Source organism: Serinus canaria, chromosome 14, assembly GCF_022539315.1.
Source record: "Serinus canaria isolate serCan28SL12 chromosome 14, serCan2020, whole genome shotgun sequence".
NCBI classification, from domain to species: Eukaryota; Metazoa; Chordata; class Aves; order Passeriformes; family Fringillidae; genus Serinus; species Serinus canaria.
Genome location: NC_066328.1, coordinates 14,277,137 through 14,293,542, shown reverse-complemented (window position 1 = coordinate 14,293,542; position 16,406 = coordinate 14,277,137). Strand labels below are relative to the sequence as shown.

The 16,406-nt window shown below is 51.0% G+C and overlaps 1 protein-coding gene across 1 annotated transcript in view; it reads left to right on the top strand.

Annotated features, from left to right (window-relative positions):
• The window catches only part of CACNA1H (calcium voltage-gated channel subunit alpha1 H), an 80,272-nt gene that overhangs the window by 51,173 nt on the left and 12,693 nt on the right, over positions 1 to 16,406 (top strand). The window contains exons 18-23 of the mRNA XM_050980128.1: positions 3,432 to 3,583; positions 5,983 to 6,092; positions 6,818 to 6,951; positions 7,666 to 7,736; positions 14,005 to 14,083; positions 15,886 to 16,007. Coding sequence (XP_050836085.1) covers positions 3,432 to 3,583; positions 5,983 to 6,092; positions 6,818 to 6,951; positions 7,666 to 7,736; positions 14,005 to 14,083; positions 15,886 to 16,007 — 668 coding nt within the window. The remainder of the gene's footprint in view (positions 1 to 3,431; positions 3,584 to 5,982; positions 6,093 to 6,817; positions 6,952 to 7,665; positions 7,737 to 14,004; positions 14,084 to 15,885; positions 16,008 to 16,406) is intronic.

Sequence of the window (16,406 nt, the reverse complement as noted above, 5' to 3'; positions counted from 1 at the left end):
GAGGTGTCCCTGCCATGGCAGGGGTGGCGCTGGATGGGCTTTGAGGTCCCTCCCACCCCAAACCATTCCATGATGACAGAGATCTGCCAGCTGGCTGGTGGGAGCCTCATCCCAAGCCCCATTCTCCCAGCGAGCCCAAGGCACAGGCTGTGCTTTGCCTGCTGGGGTCCCCTGGTGGCTGTGCCCAGAGTCCTCCTGTGCCAGCCCCAGTCGGGGGTGTGCAGTGAACCCTCAGCACAATCTGGGGGCTTAAAATCCCCTCTAAGAGTTAAAACTGTGAACTGGGAGGAGCCCAGAGCTCTTTGCTGTGCTGCCAACTGAGGTAAAACTTCCTGAAGGGTTTGGGAATGAGCTCTGGAGCCCTGGAGCTCTGCCTGTCCTGCCAGAGCTGTGGGGGGCTGGGCTGCTCTGCTCCCACCCTGCTGCAGCCCCTCAGCCCTCCTGGGGTCACTGAGCCTGCCCTGGCTGCTGGGGCACGTCCCTGGGCTCATCCCAACTCCTCAGGCACATCCTGGCTCCCTCCAGGCACATCCCTGGGCTCATCCCTGGGCATATCCCAGCTCCCTCCAGGCACATCCCTGGGCTCATCCCTGGGCATATCCCAGCTCCCTCCAGGCACATCCCTGGGCTCATCCCTGGGCATATCCCAGCTCCCTCCAGGCACATCCTGGCTCCTTGGGCACATCCCTGGGCACATCCCTGCCCTCTCCAGGCACATCCCTGGGCACATCCCTGCCCTCTCCAGGCACATCCCAGATCCCTCTGCCAGCCTGGCACGGGCAGCATCTCCTGGAGTGGATGTTGCATGGGGTCCCCCCTGAGCATGGCCCTGCTGCATGTGGTTGTTGTCACCTCTGTCCCCTCCATGCCAGCTCTCCTTGGATGTTTCCCCCTGCTGGAGTTCCTTCCCTGTCCCCTACTCTGCCTCTGGGCTGTGTGCATCCCAAAGGAGCCAGGCTTCACCTGCAGCTCCCTCGGGTTAAGCCTGTCCTAAGTTTTCCCAGCAGGAACTTGGGCAGGGCTGAGAGAGACCTGTGGGACCCCTCTGTGCTCTAGGACAGAGCCACCTCTGGCTCTGCTGCCTCCTCCTTGGTTTTTCCTCTCCTGCCCATGGGCAGAAGGAGCTCTGATGCTGCCAGGGAACTCAGGAGGGTTTCAGCTCAGTGCCTGGCAGTGGAAAATGTCTTCTTGTGATGCTCCTTCTGTGCTGAGTTGATAAAACAGAATCCACACCTGATCTTTTGCTGAACAGTGAATAAATCAGGCATTTGGGCAGGTGAGGGGTGGTTAAAACCACCTGCAACCTCTTCTCCTTATGTGCTGCCAGCCCATCTCTGCTCATCCCCTGGAATCCATTAATCAGCCATTCACCATTAATAAATTGTCCCTTAATAGAACATTTAACTGTTAAGGGTATTCTCAGACCTCCCAAGGAGTTATCTGCACTCCCAAGAAGACATTTCCCTAAAAATAATTTTTAAAAAAGGACAAGGGTGTTGTAATCCTGAAAACACATGAAAGCACATTGTACAGGCTGAAATAAATACTATACTGCAATGTTTTTATTATTATTTTTCAGGCAGGCTGAGCTCAGTAGCACAGACAGCCCCAGCAGTCCAAGATGACTCCTAGGATTAAGGCACATGAAAGCAACAGGAAAAAAAATGTATTCAAAAACAATTCTGGTTGCTTTCATCTTGTTTTTCCACACCCCTCAGCAGAGCAAAAAAAAGCCTTGGTGACCCTGGTCAGAAGGAAATGTTTTTCAAATGCCTCCACTGTACTTTTAACTACCAGGAAAAAAAAATGTAGTTGAAAGAGAGCTGCAGATTCTGTTTCCCTTTATCCAATTAATTTTAAGGGTTTGGATTCTGATCTGGCATCAGTTGCACCAAGAAAAAAAAAAACAATAAAACTCCCACATTTCAAGAGTCCTTCCATCTGAAAGGCATTAGCAGGATGAGAGGAGTGGGAGATGGATTTCAGGAGGACACTGAACTGATTTCCCTCCTTACTGTCAAGGTGAGGTAACTTTTTCTGAGCTCTTCACGCATCAAAAGCTGCATTTGCTGAAATATTTGCAAAATCCCCTCTCTGTGAGGAACAATGCTGCTCTGACTGGGTGTGACCTCAGTGCCTCTTCCACTTGTGAAATGCACAGTAATGCTGCCTTGGCCTTGTGTAAACTCAGAATATTTACATTGCTCACTTTGAAAGGAATCTGAGTGCCCACAGCCATCCCTGTGGTCACACTTGCAGTGCAGAGAGGCACAGGCAGTAAATGCACTCCTGGGGTCCAAACACTCTCCTTGGAACACTCCCAGCAGTTTGGTCACAGGCAGAAGTTTCCACATTTTGAAGAGGAAAAACAGGAGGAATCCCAGCCAGAGGCAGAGATATAAAACTCATGGGAATGGTTTTAGGTGCAGCCATGCCCTGAGCCCCAGATATATTGTTTAATTATCTATTCTATAAAAGTAAATTTGTATTTCTTTTTCCAGAGGAGCTTGTGCTGGCTGTCCTGGCAGAGCCTGTGCTCTGTGGCTGTGTCCTGTGTGCTCCCATCCCTCAGGAATGCCCTGCTGCTTTTCCTTAGGCCTTCCAAAGGCCCCCAAAACCCTCTGGAGCTCGGGGCACGTTCTCCCCCCACCAGGGACACCAGGGACACTGCTGGCAGCTGCAGGGCTGGGAGGGATGAGTGAGAGAGGGATGAGTGAGAGAGGGATGAGTGAGAGAGAGATGAGTGAATGCTGCCCCAGCTCTGCCCTCGCCTGCAGCTGCAGCTCTGCTGCGTTTGGAGCTTTCCCTGCCTTGGGGTCCTGTGTCCATCCTGCTCCTCCCTGCTGCCCACGCCAGGAGGGGACAGTGGGACACAGGGAAGGAGCTGGCTGCCACCAGAGCCTGCTCATCCCAAAAACCCAGCCCGGGCTGTGGTGGGAGGCAGGATCACACAGGGATCAATCAGGAATATTTCAGGGATCAATCAGGGATCACTCAGGAATTACATAGGGATCACACAGGGATCAATCAGGAATTACACAGGGATCACTCAGGGATCATTCAGCAATTAATCAGGGATCTCTCAGGGGTCAATTAGGGATCACACAGGGATCACTCAGGGATCATTCAGGGATCCCTCAGGAATTACACAGGAATCACTCAGGGATCACAGGAGTCACAGGGATCACTCAGGGATCAATCAGGGATCACTCAGGGACCACACAGGAATTACACAGGGATTACTGAAGGATCACACAGGAATCACTCAGGGATCAGTCTGGGATCACACAGAGATCCCACAGGGATCACTCAGCCCCTTCCCACCTTTGCTCCCCACCCCGTGTGCAGCTGGGAGGTGACGCCCCGGCCCCGTGCTGGTGGCCAGCAGCCCAGCAGCCCCGTGGCTCAGGGCTGTCCCCGTGTCCCCACAGAAGCCCAGCGCAGGCCCTACTACGCCGACTACTCCCCGGCCAGGAGGTCCATCCACAGCCTGTGCACCAGCCACTACCTCGACCTCTTCATCACCTTCATCATCGGCGTCAACGTCATCACCATGTCCATGGAGCACTACAACCAGCCCAAGGTAGGAGCTGCCCCAGCAGGGCTGCCCCGGGAGGAAACGGGCCATGGGGACACTCCATGTGGTGTTTTAGGGTTTGGATTTTATGATTTTCATGTATTTTAATTTGCAGTTCTTTAGTGTGTAACTCTAAACTCCATGTGTAGCACTACAACCAGCCCAAGGTAGGAGCTGCCCCAGCAGGGCTGCTCCAGGAGGAAATGGGCCAAGGGGACACTCCCTGTGGTGTTTTAGGGGTTTGGATTTTATGATTTTCATGTATTTTAATTTGCAGTTCTTTAGTGTGTAACTCTAAGCTCCACGTGCAATGTGAGCTGCTGCTCTCCCATTTTGGGCACACACAACAATTCCTCTCCAGGCCTGGCAATCAAGGACACCTCACTGGCTCAGGCCCCAGAAATGTGAACAAAAGTGAGTTGGGGGCAGCAAACTTGAAGAAAATTACTTGATTGCCTGAAGCTGTAATTGGCAGATTAACCCCCAAGATGCAAATGGCCCAGATTTATAAAAGTGTGAAAACCCCTGACCTGTGATCCAATTTTGGGTGCAGCCTTTGTCTGCCCTAAATGTCCCTGAAGGCCCTTCAGTCAACAGAAACACCTTTTATCCCCCAGTTTTGTGCAGCCTCTGGTTTTAGGCAGTTCCAGAAAGGCATCCCCAGTTTTTGGGGAGCCTCAGCATTCTGGTCCAGCTCTGCCTTTGGGAGTCACTGCCTCAGGCAAAACCTCCATCTCCCTGCTTTGGGTAAAAAGCCCAGCTAATGGAGAGTGAGTTCAGCTTTCACCAGGAAAAGACCAATCGAAATATTTCCTGCCCTGATCCCAAACCTGACTGAGCCTCACGCTGGAAAACAATCCAGAATTCTGGAACGTTCCATTAACAGATAGAAACTCGGAGTTACAGCATGCAGAGCGTTTCTTTTCCTCAATGAATAGGACTAAACCAAATTTAAAAGTACAATCCTCACTTTTTTAATGCATTATAAAATCACTCTCCCCTCAGAACGCCTTTGACAGAAATCACAGGGGCCCATAGATAAATTTCTATCGATTTATACATTTTCCATCTGTAAATTTTCCATTTCGTTATCACTTAGGGAGCTCTGGCTCAGCATTTACTTTTCCAGCATTCCATGGTAACCTGCAAATGCCTCCTGGATGCTGAGCCAGAGGGCAGCGTGTGTGTGTGTGTGTGTGTGTGTGTGTGTGTGTGTGTGTGTGTTTTACAGCAGGGTAATTCCATGGAAATGCTGTTTATCCAGGTTAGGTTTTATTTACTCTTGGTTTACGTTCACTTAACACAGAGTTGTAAATCCAAACACAAACGGTCACAAGCGATGGCAGAAGTCAGGCTCGGGCTTTGGATGGAACAGGAAATTGTCCTGTGTTTTTTAAGCTGCCATTTTATTTTAGGTACTGGTACAAAAATAGGGATTGTTGCCAACACCTAAGGAACTTCCAGCTCCCGTTCCCAAAAACCAGGGCATGGCCATGCCCTGGTGACCTCGCTGTGTGTGGGGTCAGCAAAGCCAGGCATCACACAGAGAGGACAAAAAGAGCTTTCCTGTGCCCTGGGCTTTCCTGCAGCCTCCTCTGTGGCATTTATTTCCATTTTTGTCCGGTTTGATGCTCACAATTCCCATTTTTTATTGGCAATTCCGAGTCCTGCTCTACACTGAACTAAACCCCCCTTCCCTCCCTTGTGTCCCCCAACCCCTCCTCACCCCAAGAGCTGCTCCCCCACCCCCCAGCTTGTCTATTTTAAGGCCCCACAAGATTCCTTTGCTATTGTTGGCCCCCAGCTCCAATGAAATCCATTATAAACACTCATCATCCCCCAGTATAAACACTGTGGATTCCTGACTTCCGAGGGCGGCTCCGGGGACAGCGGGAACGCTGCACCAAATATGGACACGCTTTGCCCAGCTCTGGAGATGTCCCATTTTTCACCAAGGAAAGGTTTCATCCATCTCCAAGGTTTATTTATTTTCCTCAGCTTTTTAAGCAAAGCCTTTGTCCCCAGGGCTGGAATCAAGGAATGATCCATCAAGGCTTTTTTGATCCATTTTCTTCTCCCCAGGCCTGGGCACTTCACACCAAGGAATCTTCAGGAGATGGGCAAGGGGGGAATTCTTTCCTGCCTGGCCCAGACTGAACAGTTTGTGCCCTGAGCTTGAACCTGACATTTTTAGCAGAACTAATCTCAGTGCTTTGCAGGGTTTTGTTTGACTCAGGGGCTTAGCCTTTGTTTGAGTTCTGCCTGGTGATTTAGCGAGCTCCACGAGCCTTTATGACTTTATTCCTGAAATTTCTCTGCTCCTCTCACCCTGCTCCCTGCCAGCCCCTCCGGGGGGGTCTGGGAAGGGATAACTGGGCTGGCCTAACTGGGATCTGTCTTTGCAGTCCCTGGATGAAGCCCTCAAGTACTGCAACTACGTGTTCACCATCGTCTTTGTGTTCGAGGCACTGCTCAAGCTGGTGGCCTTTGGATTCCGGAGGTTCTTTAAGGACAGGTGAGAGCATTTTGGGATCCCTGTGGATTTGGGATTCAGGGCTGCACTGAGCCAGCTTCAGAGCCACATTCTGGGGAGATGCAGCAGCACTGTGGTGACACAAGGACAGCGCAGGGCTGGCTCTCAGTGGGTGAGAACTGGAAATCCTGAGAGCTGCTGGCGGTGCTTTGCAGGAGGAATTCAGGAAATCTCCCCAAATTCCAGGTGCATCTTTTCCCCCAGGATTTCCCTTTCCACCAGGCCTGAGCAGCTCAGCTTAGATGTCAGAAACACTTCCCAGTCGCTTCCCAGATTTTGTGGCTCACAGGATGTCTGTGCCAGCTGCTCTGAGCTGGTTTTGTACCACCTAAAAATCACAGGCCCAGAGGAGAATGAGGAGATGTGTGGGAAATAAATTTGTAGAAAGTTTTAAAAACTTAACAGAAAGTTTATACAGTATACATTTGTATATAAACTGAGATAAGAAATACTGATTTAGAAATATTATAGAATGAGATAGATATTGTCGAGAGAAAAATAGAAATAAAAATTAGTTTTAAAGGATGGTTTTATCAAAAAAACTAAATACTTTAGAGAAATAGAACTATAAGAGGTACATTGTATTAAAACTCAAATTTTAGATAATTAACTTAATCTGACAGAGATGCATTTGGGATTTGCTGGTGCCTGTTAATAAGATTGCAGACGTATAATTTGGATTGTGTTTGTCCTTCCTGCCTGTGCAGGTGGAACCAGCTGGACTTGGCCATAGTGCTGCTGTCCATCGTGGGGATCACCCTGGAGGAGATCGAGATGAACGCCGCCCTCCCCATCAACCCCACCATCATCCGCATCATGAGGGTGCTCAGGATTGCCAGAGGTGGGTCCTGCCCTGGGCCCTCCACACACCCAGGAAATCCTGGGCATGTTTGTCCTTCCAGCCCTGCTGGTTCGTTTCCAGTGGGGAAACAAGGAATGGCAGCTCAGAGAGCAGCTGGGGGTTCCAGGGGGTTTCCATCTGGGCTTGGGTTCTGATCCCAGCCTAGGATCACTGAGCTGTAATCCAGGTCCAGAGCAGGGTGGGAAGTGATGGCAGCCAGGGCTTGGGAGGATGCTTTTCACTGGTGAGGGGGCTCCCATCTTCCTGCCTGGGCACCTTGGGGTTCTTGTAGGTTTTTGTCCATTTTCATGGAATTCCAGGATGGTTTGGGTTGGAAGGGACCTTAAAGCCCATCCCATTCCACCCCTGCCATGGAAGAGACACCTTCCACCACCCCAGCCTGGCCTTGGACACTTCCAGGGATCCAGGGTCAGCCCCAGCTGCTGTGGGAATTCTATTTCAGCCCCTCCACCACCCTCACAGGGAGGAATTCCTTCCCAAAATCCCAGAACCCTCTGGCAGTGGGAATGCATTCCCCCTGGGACTGACAGGGGGATGTTCAGCCCTGCTTTTCAGCAGAGAACTCCCTACGTGTCCAAACAGCAGTAAGGGAGATTTAAACCCTCCCTGCAAGACCTGAACCTCCATTTCCTTCCTGGATTTTCCCTGCAATTCCCCCCAGCCCTGCTGAGCAGGATTTGCTCCTCATTTCAGTGCTGAAACTGTTGAAAATGGCCACGGGCATGAGAGCTCTGCTGGACACGGTGGTGCAAGCCCTGCCCCAGGTAAGCCCCCAAAATTCCTCCACACCCAGGGTGCTCCCCTGGGGGACAGAAGTGCCTTTGGGGCCTGGGGACAGCTCTGGGTTTGGTGGCCTCCAGAATCCACCTGGGGAGGGTCTCAGCTTCCTCCAGGCCTTGGGAGTGGAGTTTTGCATGGCTCATCCTGGATGTGTTTGATGGGAGAAGCAAAACGATGGGAAAAGAGTTCCCAGAGAGCAAATTCCTGTAGGCAGAGCTTGCACAGAGCCCAGATCTCACTGGCAAGTTTGGGAAGCACCAGGAGGGACAGAGAAGGACCTTGGAGAAAGCACTGGGAGCTCCCAGCTCAGGAGTGTTATTTGGGAGGCAGGAACAGCCACAGTTATGGACAGAGGTGCTGCAGCCTTGGAAAGGCAAACTGGGGAGAAGCTTCTGAGGGCTAAAATCTTGATTTGGGGTCACCAATCACCAAATCCTCCTGAGCTGCAAGAGAAACAACAACACCTCCAGCCTCAGGGAATTTGATAGGATCCTGCAAGTGTTCACCTCCTGGGACTCCTCTTTATGGATCTGAGAAAAGGAAAGAAGCTTTTTGCTGGCTTTCAGTCCATCAGAACTCCAAGGGGATTTTGTTTTGGTTTGGTTTGTTTTATCCTTTATAAGGTGTGTTCTGCTCTGCTGGTGTGAGCTCTGATTGTCCAGGGCTGGAGTTAACTCAGATTAACCCTGCCCATCCCAGTTCCCAGGAGCAGCCAAGGACAGACCCCACGAGGGTGGGAGTCTCCTCCAGAGGATGAGTGGCCACCAGAGAACCAGCAGAAAACATGGAATTACCCAAAACCACCTCTGGGACTCAGTTCCTAAGTGCAAAGCAGCCCACCATCTATTCCAGGAGAGATGGAAAATTGGGAATTTCTTTTCCTTGCAAAGACCCCTTTGCTCTGATCTTCTAATCCCAGCATTTGCCCTTTGGCATCCAGATTTCCTGAATGATTTGGGCTGAGGCTGAAGCAGGGATTTACCAGCCTGACCCCTGGTCTGGCATTCCAAGAAATCCTTGGATTTGTGTCTGGTTTTCAGCTTACAAAGCATTGTCACCAGAGCCCATATTTTCTCTCCCTCCTTGTTTTCTGTCTCCCCCACACACAATAGGGTGGCTCCTGGCCAGGTTTTTGGGTTCCCTGGGGTGTTCCTGCAGTTTGCATTCCCAGCAGGGTCTCTTGTCAAGGGAAAACCCCAGGGATATTCCAAGCAGATCTCGTGCAGATAAAAAAATGCCACTTTGGTCTCCAGTGAAGCTCAGAAAATGAGAAGGGAATTTTAAGAAGAGCTCTCTGACAACCATCACTCTTCATAAAGCTGCAGCTTTCATTTCCAAGGCAGGGCATGAGTTCCTACCCTAATTAAATTAGCATCCTAAAACCACAGCTGGAAAATCCTCATAGAATGTGTTTTCTAAGTGACAAAAAAAAAAGCTAATTTAAAGTTTATTCATTCAGGTTTGGGGGGAAATTCTTTGTCTGGTGTGTGGAGAATGCCCATTTATGGGCTGACAATGACAAGGAGCTGTCACTGCATTTCTGGGGGGTGATTTTCATCAGCTTTGGGTTTGGTTTTTATTCAGCAATTTGAGTAACACTTGGAGAACCAATCATCCCCAAATTTGGGGGAATGTGGCATTTTGATCCAGCACTGTCACAGGATTCATCTCCTCTTTTGGGATTTCAGACTGAGCTTGAGCTGCTCTTTTCCAAGTGTCCCTGCCCTGCTCCTTGGGTGGTGACCTCTGCCTGCCAGGTCAAAGACCTTCTCCTCCACCTGATCTGTGGGGAAAAATGAGATTGAGAAGAGAAAAAAAAATTAGGAAAGGCCACAGAGGCAGAAAGAATGGTCAGGGAATGATCTCAGATTCTCTTCCCACCTTCTCTGTGTCCTGCCAATCCCTGGTTCCTGTTTTAAGAATCCAGTGTTAGGGAATCAGCCATCCCCTGTTGATGGAACACATTCATGTTTACTCTTCTTATTAAAAAAATTGGGTTGGTTTAGTCTGAATTAGCAAGGTTTGTTTTTTCACTGGATGTCATGTTGCTTTTTTCTTGTAGCACTTCTCCTTTTTGGAGCAATGGTAGATAAAATCCTCTCCTGCAGTCTGGAGAACAGGAGAGCAGTGAACTCCTTTAATCTCTGGGTGTGGAGCAGCTTTTCAAGACCTGCTTCAAGTGTTTTCCTCTTCTTTCTGAGCTCCTGCTCATTAAGGCTCCATAATGAATGACACCACTCATCCATCACTGATCATTTCCTTGCTCCTGAGTCTGGTGGCTGCTGGGTTTGGAAGCAAGGGCTGCTCTCTCAGGCTCCTTTTGGATGGTTTTCCTTTAGTCCTTTTCCCACTCCCAGCTTTCCAAAGTCCCTTCCTGTATCAGATTTGGGTTCCAATGCTCCTGGTGGAAGCAAATCCCCCAGCAGTCACTGCTGAGCTGCCACAACTCTTCCTGGTGGGGAGGACAACTGGAGTCCAGCCCAATTCCCACCCTCCAACAGCAATGAGATGTGGAACCTCTCTGTCAGAAGGTCTGGTTGTTTTCCCTTCTCTGGTCTCACCAGATCCATGGATGGCACATGAACTCCCTGTACAAGAGACTCCTCTCTGTCCTCAGCAGCTTGGAACTGCCCCCACAGGGACTCTGGGCCAAGAAAAGAGTGAAGAGCCCTGAAGGGCAGGACCTGAATTTGCTCCTGTCCAGGGGTTTATCTCCTCTTGGTGCTCTAATTCCTGGGCTTGTCTCAGTTTGAGCTCCAGGAGAGCTTTTCTGGCATTGTCCCACTGCAGCCAGGGGACAAAACCAACAAGCTGTCCCTGCCAGCCCCTGGGGAGCCACAGGGATGGAATCAGGGAGCAGGAATGTGTGAGCAGCCAGCACTGGGGTGAGGGATTTGGGGAGAGAGGGAGCTGTGGGCTGTGCTGCAGAGATCCCTGAGGGACCCCTCAGTGACACACAATTCCAGAGGCACAAAACTCCTGCTGGCTCTGGGGCTGAGGGGACACAGAAAGGGGACCTTGTTCAGGTCAGCCTGAGGTGACTTCACCCTCCAAGGTTCTGGCTCTCCACCAGTGCTGGAATTCTCACAGATGGCCTCTGTTCTCCAGGCAGATGTGTCCATTTCCTCCTGGGCATGGTGCATAAATCAGGCTGTGTTATCCACTGCCAGGATTGCTGCCTTGGCTGGGCAGTGCTGGAAGGAAGATGGGGAGGGATCATGGCCTTGGAAAGGCTTGGCAGGAGCTTCACTTTATGAGGAATTGCTCTGGACAGGCATCCCAGGGAGCTGAGTGCATCAAAAATGGGAATGCCAAGGGATGTCAGATCAGGAAGAGGCTCAGGAGGAAGAGGCTTCACCCAGAGAGGGGCAGAGGAGACACAAATTCCATCAGTGCCTCTCCCAGGGGCAGCTGGGTGCCTGCAGAGGGAAGCCCTCCCCTGGAGCTGAGGAGGTTATTCCAGGGCTTTTGCAGATCCAGCTGGGATCCTCCTGGAGGCTCTCCCTGCCCCTCTGGGTGCCATGGAGGACAATGCCAGTGTCCCCACAGCATGCCAGTGCTGCCAGCCAGCATTCCAGAAGGGAAGCTCCAGGAGAACCACAGATGCTCACCAGCATCTCCAGCTCTTGTGGCTTCTCTGGGGTCCTCAGGGCACCAAGAATCTCTCCAAAATGTTCTTCATCTGTGCTCCTGTCCCTGCAGACCACAGCCCCCCTTGGCACTGGATCCCAGTGCCACCCTTTTCAAAGGCCATCCTTTGGAACTAGGATTTCTAGTTCCATTTCTCTCTCTGCAAGGTCTGTCCTATTCCATGGCATTCCTAAGTCAGAGCATTTCTTCTGGCAAGGTTTGCATTCAGATGCTCCCTGTGTGAGCCTTCAGTCAGGCTCTGAGAAGTCTCTGCAAATCCATCTCCCAAATTCCCCTGCTGGATAGCCCCTGGCTGCCAGAGAGAGGGGATAGCTGGAGTTCCCTGTGCCCAGGTCAAGGGCAGCTGGATGGATTCCAGAGCCTGGGCTGAGCTGCTGGAGCAGAACCACTCCTCAGGGCCTGCTGGAGCTGAGGCTGCTGCCAGAGCTGGATTGCTGTTCCTGGTGGAGCATCCAGCTCAGGCTGGATCCCAGCTCTGCAGAAAAGCTCCTGCCCTGCCATTCCCTCCAGCAGCATGATTCATGCACCATCTCCTCCTGTCTGCTCTCAGCAGATCTCAGAGTGCTCAGAGACAGGGATCAGGTATCCCCGAGGGGATTCCAAAGGGAGCTGGAGTTCCAGGATGGCATTGACTCACCAGGGTCACAGACACAGCCAGGCTGTGCCAGCCCCTGACCCAGCTCCTGCTCCCCAGCACATCCCTGGGAAGGTGCCTGGGTCCTTCTCCATGCCCAGGCCTTGGTGGAGGCCATGGGCTGAAGAGGGCTCTTCCTTTTCCTTTTCCTTTTCCTTTTCCTTTTCCTTTTCCTTTTCCTTTTCCTTTTCCTTTTCCTTTTCCTTTTCCTTTTCCTTTTCCTTTTCCTTTTCCTTTTCCTTTTCCTTTTCCTTTTCCTTTTCCTTTTCCTTTTCCTTTTCCTTTTCCTTTTCCTTTTCCTTTTCCTTCTCCTTCTCCTTCTCCTTCTCCTCTCCCTCTGCCTTTCCCTTTCCCCTCTTCTTTCTCCTCCTCCTCCTTCTCCATCTCCTTCTTTCTCCTTCTCCTCCTCCTTCTCCTTCTTTCCCTTCCCCATTCCCTCTTCCCCCTCCTCTTTGTGGAAATCCAGATAACACCTTTTACAGATAACCTGGTAATAACTCCCACATTACCCTAAATTCTTTGCAGTTTCATCAATTCCATAAGTTTCCAGGCTGATTTCTCAGGCACCAAAACATTTAGGCTGCTTATAGCAAAAATCCACCACCCTCCTCTGTTGCCTCAACCTGGAAAGTTTGTTTATCCCTTTTATTTTAATTCCCTGTAATTATTTGCTCGTTTGCCTCCCCAGCAGTGTGTGGGGGGTGTTTGTGTTGTGCCTGCTCGTTTCTAATGGCTCCCAAACCATCAGTGGTCCAGCAGACAGGAGCAGCAAAAGCTGTTCCAGGAGGCAGCAGAGGCAGATGGAATAACCCAGCCCAGCCATCCACATCCCTGTTTTATCTTTATTATTCCCTGGAGGATTGTAATAATGTTAGGGAAATTGCAGAGCCAGTTTAGGCTTTATAGCAATTACAGCCTGCACTGGGTGATTGGACTATTCCCATTTCTTTAATATAAAAAAATCCCCTCTTTCATCAGCCAGAGCTGTGTTAATTTTATAATGACAGATATCACACTGGTAAACTTTCTGATTAAATTAAGCACAGTCCAAATCACCAACAAATCTGTGGCTGTGCCACCTCAGAGAAGAAAACTCTCCCAAACTCAGAGCTCACTAAAATGCACCTCAGAGATCAGCAATCCCTGGGCCTGGATCACCTCCTAGCTCCTTGTTTTTCAGGGATAAAATCCTGCTGGTGGGGCAGAGAACTCCCTTTGTCTCAATTAGGAGCTGCAAACAGAGAGATGAAAGTGGCAGCAGAGATAAATGGGAGCAGGTGGGAGCAGGTCGGGTCACTCTGCCCCTCGTGTTCTCTGCCTGAATCACCAGAAATCTGCTCCAGGAGAGGTTTCTGAGGCTTGGATTCTGTGCTGGGATGAGATCCAGCACGGAGGGCTGCGATGCTGGTGGTGTGAAGAGCTTTTCTGCTGTTTTCATGTCACTTGTCACCCCTTCAGCTGCCCTGGGGGCTTGGAACACCTCCAGCAGCACCTGGAGCTGCCAGTGCCGGTTTTTGGGATAAGGATCTTCCTGTGGGACAGGAAAGCTGGAATCTGGGAAGCTCCTGTTGAGAAGGGCCTGTAAAGGAAAAGGCTCAGGGAGTTCTCCTCTCCCTGGAGCACTGGAAGCCCTCCATGCCTGTGAGACCTTTGGACACAGCTCCTCTCCTGGCCCCAAACCCAGCCCTGCCCCACAGACTGCCCTGGGGGAGCCCAATTCCAGATGAGTGGAGGGTGATGGAGAAGCTGCTGCTTCCCCCAAGGGCATTTCTGCTCCTCTCCCACACAAAGTCCTCCCTGGGCCCCTTGGAGCAGAACTCAGAGAGGGACCAGGCTGCTGGTCCCAGGGGAAATCTGATTTGCCTCTGGCCCCCCATCCCTGCTGTGCTTGTGTTGAAAATGTGATGGAGTGATTTCATTCATGACCTCGACTTGCCTGACCCTTGTTCTGCTTTCTCCTTGTGTAGGTAGGGAACCTTGGCCTACTTTTTATGCTCCTGTTTTTTATCTATGCTGCCCTGGGAGTGGAATTGTTTGGCAAGCTGGGTGAGTAATGGGCCCGAGGCCGCTCCTCCATCCGGTTGGTGTTTATTTGCTCTCTGCCTGCTTCCTTTTCTCCCTCTCTCTCTCATTCTTGGGCCTTCCTTAGCTTCACACTCATGTTCTGAAGATGGAAGCTTTCTCTTGATCTCAGGGTCACAGCTGACACACGAGGATGTAACACAGAACCTTTCTGACACACACACACACACAAACTCAGGGCTTTGGCCAAAGCCAGCCTTGGCTGGAGAGGAACTCTCTGCTTTTTAAACATCATTGCCCAGCATGGATTTGTTCTGGTTTGCTACTGGAGACAGAACACGAGTCTGCAGAGCTGGATGGGGGTCAGATTCCTGCTGGAGAGATGCCACCATAAACATGTCCCTGCTCACAGCTTCCCCCACAGCCCATCAGTTCTCTGCACTTGGCTGCCCTGCTCCCCCAGCTCCCAGGGCTCCTCTGTGCCCTGCTCTCAGCATCACCTTCCCCTCCCTCCATCCATCAGGAGGCATCCAGTGCTTCCTGCTTGGCCAGCATGAATTAATCCTCCAGTCTGAGGAGACTGCAGCTGCTCAGGAATGTGCCCATCACTAAAATCACAGCAAAGCCCAGCCTTGCCCAGCCTGTTGGAGGGAGCTGTGTCTGCATCCTCAACATTTCCATCCCAATTAGAGCTCCAGGAGCACCAGAAGGGCCCTTCCTGAGCAGAGTTTATGGCTGTCATTAATCCCCTTTATGAGCCCAGCCCTCTGCTCAGATTACAAGTGCCTGAGAGCAGAATAATTCTTTCAACCAAAACCAAATTATTTTTCAGTCTCTCACAAATTCCGGGGAAGGAATTAGTTCTGCACCCATCCTGAGTGAAACAGTTTGGGGTTATATTCCACCCTGGAGGTATGGGTGTGTTTGTTCAGTCACAGGGGTGAAAAATGGCTCTTCAGGTGTTTCCCCACACACCTGGGCAGTGCCAGCCCAGGGAACCCCACTGGGGCAGGACTCTGCTTCCCAGCCCAATTTAATGGGAATCAAATTTTTTTTCTCCTTTTTCCTGATCAGTCCACACCAGCCACAAGAACCATCAGCTCTCTCTCCCCCAGGACTGATCATTTGTGGGTTTTTCTTGGATTTTTGTTTTGTTTTGTTTTTCCTTCCAATTTACCTCGGAATAATTACCTAAGACTGAAATGCCCAACCAAGAGCCATTGCTGCCTGTCCTAATGGATATTTAACGAGGCTGTGTTTTATGGGAAGATGGATATTTCATATGTTCAATTTGCATTCATTAGGCTATTAATTCTCAGGGGGGAAATGCCAAATTGCTCCACTTTATCTCAGTGAAAATATCCCTCGTGGTGGATGTAAAAAATCATCAAGGCAAGGGCGCAGTCAGCAGGAAAACAGACAAAGGAGGCTGTAGAGCAGGAGTAAAGAAAATCACAGAAATCAGAAAATCATGGGATGGCTTGAGTTAAAAAGGACTTTAAAGGCCATCCAGTGCCACCCCTTGCCATGGGCAGGGACACCTTCCACTAGCCCAGCTTGCTCCAAATCCTGTGGCTTTGAATGTTTTCAGGGATGAGAACTCCCCCACCACCATTCCCACACCTCCTGCTGTCCTGTCCCAGGGTTCTCCAGCTGAAAACACCTTCCCCTGTCCCCCCTGTTCCTCCTGAGCTGGATGTCACCCCCCCCCCCCCGGTGCCATAAATCCATGGGACGTGGCTCAGGGTGCCAGCCCCAGCTCTGGGGGCTGCTGTGGACACTCCAGAACAGCTGGGCTGATGTGCTGCTCCTTCCCTGCCCCACAGATTGCAGTGAGGAGAACCCCTGTGAGGGCCTGAGCCGCCACGCCACCTTCACCAACTTCGGCATGGCCTTCCTCACCCTCTTCAGGGTGTCCACGGGGGACAACTGGAACGGGATCATGAAGGTGGGTGCAGCCTCTGGGGCTTCCTCCTCTCTGCAGGGCTCTGGGGACAGCTTTCAAACGGATCCAGGCAACTCTTGGGTGCAAACAAAAATGTTTCCTCTTAAAACATCCAAAGGGGACTTCTAACAGAAAAGCCAGGTGTGTTTTCAAGATTTGTCCTGATTCTCACCCAGCCTGAAGCTTTGTTCCTGGATGTAATGTTGAAGGAGAGTTATGCCAGGTGTTGGACTGGGAGGAGTAACCATGGGCTCTGTGGGATGTGTCACAGAATCACAGGATCATGGGATGGCTTGGGCTGGAAGGGACCTTAAAGCTCATCCAGTTCCACTGTCCCAGCTTGCTCCATGCTCTGTCCCACCCGACCTGAAACACTCCAGGAGATGAGAAATCCAAAACTTC